We start from the raw sequence: 9,040 nt of genomic DNA on the forward strand, positions 1-9,040 counted from the left end.
CCAGGTCAAGGAGAGATCAGCAGTAATCTGATAAGATCTATGCTCCAAGTCAGATGATTTGCCTGTTGACTTCAAAACAAAGACCTTTTCCATTATGTTAAATGAGTTGTTCACCCCTCAAAGTGAATTTCCTTCTAAGAAGCCCAAACATTGAAACATGGATAGACAGGTACTTTTTGCTTCCTTCAAGCAAGCTGCTCTGACTGGAAAATACTTCCTGGACGGTTCTCAGTGTCATCAAAAGACCAGAACAATAGCACAAATGGTATGTTCATACCAGAAATTTGAGCTGCGTGGAAACTGGGTGGATCAACATGGAATTAAAAAAAAAAAAAAAGTCAAGGTGAATCTTAAAACAGTTTTAAAAATCTGAGGAACTAAGGGCAGAATCACCATCCTGAATGTGAAACTGCATAGGAAGGTGTGAATATGGCAAAGGTTTAAGGCAAACCCCTTTGTCTTCAAAATCAGTAATAAGAATTAATCCTCCTATGCTGAAATTAATTACATGGGGCCTCCTCCACTACTGCCAGTTCCAGAAAAAAAGTACTGGTTTTTTTATTTTGCTTTTCTTTTGGGAAGGTTCCTTGAAAAGGTTTCAAGATGACCAGATGGCTGAATGAGACATCCATTGCAACAGCTGACCCCGGGACTTGGAGGCAAGCCAAGGCCAAGCTTCCAGAAAATAAAAGGTGATTGCCAATCTTGGGTGAAGGAAAAAACAATATAACAATATTAGTTCTATTAAATGCTCACTTTGGTATCAAACATGATCATGTTTGAGAAGCCTCCAATTCTGGAGCAAAGGAAAAGGCTGAGGATTATTTACAGTGGATTTTGTCTCTTCTCCAGTAGCTCCAAGGTTTTCGGTTAACAGCAACATTTAGCAACAAAGAACTGTCTGAAGGGAGACTATTGACACAGACGGTTCTTCCTGGTGGTTAAGATCCAGTAATAACATATTTGAATCTTGTAAGGCGTGGAAGGCCTCACCCTTCTGCTGCTGAAAAGCTCACCGCTTTCAAACACAAGACTGTAACCATTTCTTAGTCCTCTTCAGGGGTGCCCAAGGCCTGGAGCCTTTACGATCTCTTCCCAGCTACTGTAATGGCCAAAATGTGAGACAGACACACCAAGTACAACTGCAGTAAGTTACAGTCAGTCAGCTGTACCCCTACCTCATGCCTTGGTCCCTTTCTAACCAGGGAATCAGTCCATGAACTAGGATGGCCAGTTCCAGTAAGAGAACAATCTGACAGTGAGCCACCCTAATCTGGAGGCTAACCAACAATTACACCCACTTACACCACCATCTGGTTTCTTTAAGACTTTCTTTACCTATGAGGCCCACGATTATTCTGGTTTCTTAAATTACGCCTTCTGCAAACTCCCTCACTGAACTCCTATAGCATACCCAGGGAGGGAAGAATGCATAGGTGGGAGATGATTCTCCGTTATGCCTATCAAGAGAAAAAAGAATACTTTCTCCAGAAAAAAGCCTATTCTAGGAGGTGTTATTGTAAGCTAAGCCACAACAGTGTATTTTCAACAGGATCACAGGGACTCCAAGGAAATATCCCCCCCCCAAAACAATTTCGGCACAGATAGCTGGGACACAATCTACTCAGTGGAATAGTTAAGTTTCGTCATGGCACAGATGATCAAGGAGTAGCCACTCCCAAGACAGAAGGTCCCAGGGCTCTAAGCACAGTAGCTTGAAGCACAGTTGGTGCCAGGGTGGCCAGCAGGGCAAAGTGGGTTTGCAATTTAAAGAAGCCAAGAATATGTTATGCTGGAGACCATGACTGGCATTGCAAAAAGCTAAGTATCATCTAATTTGAATAAATACCACTGTCAACAAGGTGGAAGTCTGATGACCCTTTTGTCCATCTGAAGGTGTCAGGGAGCAAAACCTGTATGTCATTTCATGGCAGGTGCTCCTTCCAGCAGAAGATACCTATGGAGAAGCCATGCTAACATCAGAGAGAGCAAACTACCAGATAGAAATTGAGCATTCTGCAGCGCTAAGCAAGAAAGTGAATTGAAAGGGTTCAGATCTCATCTTTCTGGGTATGAGAGGATGTTGCCTCAGTCTCCTGTGAAAGAGGGGTTCCAGACCATCTTCTATGTTTTGAAGATGTACTGACAGAACAGACTCTGAACAAAAGTTTTTCCTCCAAAGCCAGGTGGGAACTGAGTCCGCATATTATTACCCACAAGACAAAGTCTCACATGTTGCAAAGCTGGCTCCTAGCATGACCTTTGTAGCCTGTGCATAGAGGAAAGGAAAAAGAGTGTCACTATACAAACTTGATACTGACCATCTCAGATACCGTACTCTGACACTAGCAAAAGCAAAGCATCTGCTTACCTGTATTCAGTCTTACTACCACAGGTGGTTGCGAAACTAGTCACAAAATTATGTGCCTGCTCATGTTTTAATTCCCACGGAAGACACGCATGTACAGGAGGGAGAGGCCCCAAGCCTGTTTGATGCTATTCTCCGTTCCTCACACGGGAGAAACCGCTGCCCCAGGCACGACCCTATGTGAAAACTACGCATCACGCAGAGAGCAACACCAGGAAAGGGACAGGGCAGTCACACGGGTCCCAACTCTTAAGGGCAAACTTCAAAGGACAGAGCACACCACACGGGAAAAAATCTCAGAAGAAACAAAGAATCCTCCACTGCAGACACCAGCAGGATTACAGACAGGTTCTCCTGACAGGACACCCACCTCTCCAAGAGAAGCAGACGGGGAATTCTTCCTGCTGAGATTTTCATCTGGAAAGAAGTCCTGGCGGGCACGACGGCCCATCTTTAGTACCTGTAGTGCAGGGGGAAACACGAAGGAGCAGAGGGTGCGCGGTTACTGACAGGAGCTGCTTCAGATCGGGGGGGGGGGGGGGGGTGGAATTCAAGCAACGGCTCTGCAGTCACGCTAAGCCCCGCAGCGAGGCACGCTCCCCTAACAACGCAAGAGCGTTACCAGCTGCAGGCGCTAACCCTGCAGCCGCCTCCCAGCCCGCGGCCGCTGCGCGGGTGACGCTCCCTCGATCGCACCGGCGGGCCGCTCAGCCCTTCCCGCTGCACGGTGTCCCACGGGAGCCTAACCCCGCGGCGGTCCCCACGGAAAGCCCGGGCTAGGCCTCCCCGGAGGACGGACGACACCGTTTCCCCGCCTCCGCCGCCGTCCGGTGGGGGCTGCCGTCCCCGCGCCCAGCCCCGAGGCTCCCCGCGGCCGCGTTCGTCCCGCTCGCCCGCGGGTTCAAGCCCCCCGGAGCCCCGGCGCGGAGGGACCGGGGCCCGGCCCGGAGGCGGCCCGCTGGCGCCCCGCCACCGTTAACGGCCAGCTCGCGCCGCGGGCGGCAGAGCGGCCTGCGCCGCGGCCCGGGCCCGCTCACCCCGGCGACGCCCCCCCGCCGCAGCGCCTCCGCTCGCTCCGGCTCAGCCTCCATCCGCCGCCGCCGCCGCCGCCGCCGCCGGTGCTTCCGGCAGACGGCCCGCCCCCGCCGGCCCGGCAACCGCCGCCCCCCCGCCCGCGGAGGCCGCGCCGCTGGCCCCCGCCGGCCCAGCGGGCCTGCCCCGCGCCGAGTCCGTCCCTCTGGTCGCTGCGTCCGCCCCGGGGCGCCCGACCTCTCCCCCCGGCCCGGCCCCTTCCCCTCCCAGCCCCTGCGGGGCAGCCCCGCTCCCGGCGGCCTGGGCCCGAGGCCGGCGGCGGCAGCCGCCGTGCAGGCCGCACACTTCGTAAAGACCGGCTGGGTGTTGCTGGCAAACAGCCGGCAGTGAATCACGGCGCTGGGTGCTCCTGGTAGCCATATAAATATCCAGCCCCGCTAGCAATCTCAAAATCTTGGCCCGACTAACGGTGACAGCGGTGCTGCAATTTCTCTGCGCGGTACGTCATGTAAGTACTCTTTTTTATCAGTTTTTAATTTCACGTGCAGCAGGGGCAGGTTAAAAACAGCCTGCCAGTCTCTCTTCTCCAGCACTTTCCTTTGTACACTCTTTTAAGTTCCCACTGAGGCAGCTAATCCCAGCCTTGTAGATCTGTCTCCGCATAGCGGGTTTTGCCAAGTCTCCTGACCGCTTCTGATGCTCTTCCCAATTCTCTCTAGTTCTCTAACACCGCTTTCCAGACAGGGCAGCCGGTCCCCAGAGCGCTCAGTGGAGGCGGTCCCGGGGATCGAATAAAAGCGCCATGATCGTTACACGCATGCCTCTCAAGCGTAAGTTGTGCAGAGATTTCCACTGACCTGCATAAAACGACCCCTGGTCCCTTTCTTGGCTGGACAGATGTATAGACTAATTGTGAATAGATCTGGTTTTAGCTCCACATGTTAAATAAACATTCAGTTCTCCAGTACTTTGTCCGTTTCCCGGTATTTTTCTGGTATCTCTGATATTCCTCACAATCTTCACCCTTCCTCATTAGCCTAAATAATTGTCATCCCTTTATTCTGCTGCTACAATCAAGAACTGTACCACAACACCAATTACACTGTTAACACTTTGCCATGATGAAAATTGACTGTGTAACCCTGAAGTTTTAAGCCTTCCAGGAATACCTTTTACTAAAGGCACCAGATCTCACTGCGTACCTGCTTAGCTTTAGTAGAAGCTCATGGCCTGGCTGAAGAGCTTTAAGAAGTCTAAATAAATTGTGTCAAATAATTTTCCTTTTTTCCATTCCTTACTGACATTTTCGAGTAGTTGTGTTGTGACTGTGATGATCTAAGGATTAAGTGGAATAAGATTTGTGGGCAGAGGTAATAACTTTTTATTAGACCAACTGATATAGCTGGAAAAAAACATACAAGAAGTGTTTCTGTGCCTGAAAGCTTGTCTGTTTTTTCCAGCTATATCAATTGGTCTAATAAAAGATATTATCTCCCTTTACAAACCTTGACATGTTCAAGGAATTCAGTAAGTGAGATGTGATTTTCCTTTTTTGAAGCCAGGCTGGTTAGGCTCTATGAAATGATGATCTTCCAGATACTTCGTTCTTCTCTTTTAATTACAGATTCAAGTATTCATGAGGTAGAGAGGGAAGTTTTCACCTAGCCCCACGTTTCACCAGCAGGGCCACAGGAATATGGCCCTGCATGCCCACTTCCCATCCATTCCTCGGAAGGGCTGCCACAACAGTGCAGCTATGCAGATACCAGGAGACGGAGGGGACAGTAGCCCCCAGGTTGCAATAGCTACTGCAGGATGTCCGAGTACAAGCGTACATTTGCAGCTGACTTTCTTGATCAGGAAAAGAGCATCCTAAGGGGAGTGTGATAGCGTCCAGAGCAACATCTGCTAAAGAAGGATGGCATCCCTGCGACAGGAGTCTTTGGTTAGGAGTGCATTGCCAGCTGTGGCCCCAAAGAGGTGTTCCTCTTTCTACCGGAGGCAGGGTAGGAACAGTACGGGGAGCCACCCTGGACAGACTGATCATGAAGCAGCAGGACCCGTGGGTTCACTCGTCTGGAACTGACACCCCCCCTCCCCCCAAACCCCTCCTCACCATTTCCCTGGGTCCCCATCCCAGACACCTCCCCACTAGCACATCCCAGCTCCCCCCTCACAAGACATGTTGTGCTTCTTGCTGCCCGCACCAGTGACAGGAGTCTTGGGCTGATTGAACGAGGGTGGAGTCCACGTGCAGCAAAGAAAACATTTAAGCACTTGGGGAATTGAGCCTTGCCTCAGAACTTTGACTTCTGACTTCAGAGGTTCTTGATGAGAGAGAAGAGCAGACGTGCAGAAAGAATGAAACCTAAAATCTGTCCTGCCTTGAGTCCCTCTGGTCTCCTCCACTCATCAGAATGGGGTTGGTCATCCACCTGGGCACATTTTTGCCTGCTTGGGGAGGGCAATAGGGGAGAAAGAGTTTTCATCCATCATTTCATGTTGTGGCTAAAATGGATCTTGCTTGCTTTAAACATTGAGGCCACCTTTTCTGAACAGCTTAATTCTCCTCTGCCCTGCTGGTACACCACAGGCAGCATTTGATCCTGGGCCTAGAGCAGCCCCACTCAGCCGAGAAGGAGACACAGTTACCAGGACAAACGTCTGGTGCTGCTGTGGCTGTCTAAAGCCATTTTCTGTGCTTGCTTCCTGTCCAGTTCAGGTCCATGGTGCCTGGGTTTCTCTTTCCCAGCGTACAGTTTCAGGTGTATTCTCAGCTCTCGGTCTGCCTTACTTGTTCAGCTTTGTCCTCACTATAAATCACACTGCTGCCACCTCCTCTCATCTGAACAGCAAGAACTACGCAAGCATTCCATTCATGGACAATTTCTCACACCTAAGCAGGGACTCTCTCCATCTGGTTTCAACCCAAACCCAATCACGCAGAATAGGACTAACAGAGTGCTCCACTAGCACTGTTTGCTGTTGATTACTCCTTGACTGGACCTATGAATAGAGCTTGTGTCTGGTCCTCCTTCTACCCAAGAGACAGTGGGGAGAGTCTGGGAAAGCAATCACACTTGAGCACTCCCACATGCTTCTGGTCCTAGACCACCTTTAGAGCAAGGGCACACACGCGTAGTTAAAGCTACAGCTATGGTGGAAAGCCCACATGGTAGCACTACTGTGGGAGAGAACAATGACCACCTTATTCAGAGCGGCCAAAGGTTTTGTTAAGCAGCTCTCTGGTAGCAGTAGGATTTATGGGATGCAGGGCAATTCCAGGAGCAACCAGTGACACAGCGCTGTGCCTTTCTTCTTCACCCAGTCCTCACGTCAGGCGGCCAGCCAGACTCCCGATTTCGACATGGGCCAATTCATTAAGCTTCCACTGGGAAGCAAAGCGCTCAGTGAAGACTGCTGCCATAGTCTGCTCCACACTAGCAGCACACTGACAGCACCAAGCACTTCAATTTGATTTTTCTGCAATTTTTTTCTCCAACGCACCTCCAAATATTAACCCCATCTCTAAGGGTTTTTGGAGGAGGGAAACAACTGCGAATATTCTGTTATTTGTGTGGGTTCCAGGGCAAAATCTCCTAACAATTGCAAAGCTTCAAACAAGGGGTTCCTGCCTCTGGAAGGTGGAAGGGGCTTTATAGGCAGAAAAGGCCCATGCATTTGCCTGTCTTGATCTCCATGAGAACAGATGCTGTTCGGGTTATATCAGCCCTAGCTCAGACTGTCAAACCCTAGTCAGGGTTGCCAAGCGTGAAATATTGCCTATGATGCTCACATGTTCAGTAGCCCTGTTGGGCTCTCCCTCAGCCCAGGTGGATCCCAGCGTCTCCAGGATGTGCAACCTGTTAGTGACTGCTGCTTGCAGCCACCAGTGGCAGTTCTGGTGCATGTCAGACCACGGAGCTTCCCCACCTCTTCTCAACCCAGAGAGAGCAATGCCTAGAGCAGAAAGTGAGTGGCCCTGTACTGGAACTGGTGCCACACCTACATCCTTCTTCTCTGCTAGGACTTCCAAGCAGTTAAGTCCCCACTCTCAACTCATAACAGAAAAGTCTGCTCTCAGCCATTAACAACACAACCTTACATTTTGTACTACTGCATTTCATCCCATTTCTACTGTCTCAGCCATCAAAATTGCCTACCCCCTCCTACAGGATATCCCAGTCCTCCCCCATATTGACAATGCCTCCCAACTTTGGATAAGCAGCCAATTTCATTAGCATCTCCATTTCGGCGTGCCAAAATCATTAATGAAAACTGGGCCCGGGACCAGCCACTGGGGAACTCCAGTAATCTCTTATAATTCCTGTACTTATCTCCATCTTAACTAATAACTCATCATGCGGCACTGTAGCAAATGGCTTACTGAAGTCCAAAGTAATCAGTTCTACCGCATTTAGTGTGACCTCCAACCTAACGCGGGGTAGAGGAGGTCCCAGAGCGGAAAAGCATCCAAAATTCATTTCAGAAGTGCATGGGGAGCTCTAGAAACATCCATCCCGATCTACATAAAAATATTCCATGGATAGCTAACGGTAGCGCTCAGACTTTGCACCTTACTCCAAGTCGTGACTCACCTGACACCATCTTAGAGCCACTAGATCTTGTTACATCTTTGTCTGCTCCATCAAGGGACTCAGATTCCTATTCCCTGAGCAAAGCACACGCAAACTGTGCAGCTCACCCTTCGGTCTCCTCAGAGCTGCAGGGAACGGGCTCACCAGGTGTCCAGCACCCCCAGCCACCCCACGGATTTCCTCTGAACCTCTTCCACACTCTGTGTCTTTGGTGAGCCGCTGGCCCCCGAGCTGGCAGTGCTGTCCCAGCCCTAGAGCCCCAAAACGTGTGGGAAGGCTCCCGCAGCCCAGCCACGGATCAGCCGCACTGCTGCCGGACACCACCCGCTCCAGGCGCCGGGGCCACGTGCCCCTGAGGCCCACCTCTCCCGGAGCACGAAGCCCCGGGGAACTTGCTTCCGCCAAGGGCTCTGCCCAGCTCCCGCCTTTGCCGCATCTTCCCAACGGCACAGCCAGCTGGCTGGCTTCTTCGGCAGAGCTGCCACTGCTGCGAGTGGCCACGCTGGGTCGGGCGGGCACAAAGCCGCTGTCCCGCCCCATACCTCCAGGCGCCTCGCCAGCCCCGGGGTGTTCGGCTCCCGCTCTGTGGGCCGCCGGCCGGGAGAAGGGCTGGGTGGTGGGGTGGGGAGTCCCTGCATCCCTGGGGTGGGGTCCAGGTGAGGGCAAGAGAAGGGTGCCTGCTCCAGGGGCCGGGAGCCTCTGGGCTTCAGGGCAGCAGGCACAGGCCCAGCCCCGTGCAGGGTGGAGGGAGGCTGTTGTGGCGGGTGGCCACGGTCAGGGCCTGCCCCGGGAGAGGAGCCCGCATAGGCCCAGGTCACGGAGGCGAACCTCAACTGGGGACGGTGTTTGGTCGCCCGCGTGTGGCCCTGGCCCCCCTCGAGGACAGCGGGTGCCTGAAGCAGCCCCTTCCCTCAGCGAGGGCTGCCGTGGCGGGGGACTCCTCTGCGCTGCAGCGGCCACCTGGCCCTCGGGGCCGCAGGGCTTCACCCTGCCTGCCTGCTACCTTCCCTCGGCCCCCGGCGCCAAGAAGGGCCCGCCAGCC

General features: G+C 52.4%; 1 protein-coding gene across 1 annotated transcript in view; it reads right to left on the reverse strand.

Moving 5' to 3' along the window:
* The window catches only part of IFT43 (intraflagellar transport 43), a 46,285-nt gene extending 42,136 nt beyond the window's left edge, over window positions 1–4,149 (reverse strand). Inside the window, 6 exon segments of the mRNA XM_049825298.1 lie at window positions 2,739–2,828; window positions 3,406–3,537; window positions 3,539–3,574; window positions 3,576–3,627; window positions 3,629–3,726; window positions 3,728–4,149. Coding sequence (XP_049681255.1) covers window positions 2,739–2,828; window positions 3,406–3,537; window positions 3,539–3,574; window positions 3,576–3,627; window positions 3,629–3,726; window positions 3,728–3,820 — 501 coding nt within the window. The 5' untranslated portion in view covers window positions 3,821–4,149.
* Window positions 4,150–9,040: the final 4,891 nt, after the last annotated feature.

This window comes from Accipiter gentilis, chromosome 22 (assembly GCF_929443795.1).
Source record: "Accipiter gentilis chromosome 22, bAccGen1.1, whole genome shotgun sequence".
NCBI classification, from domain to species: domain Eukaryota; kingdom Metazoa; phylum Chordata; class Aves; order Accipitriformes; family Accipitridae; genus Astur; species Astur gentilis.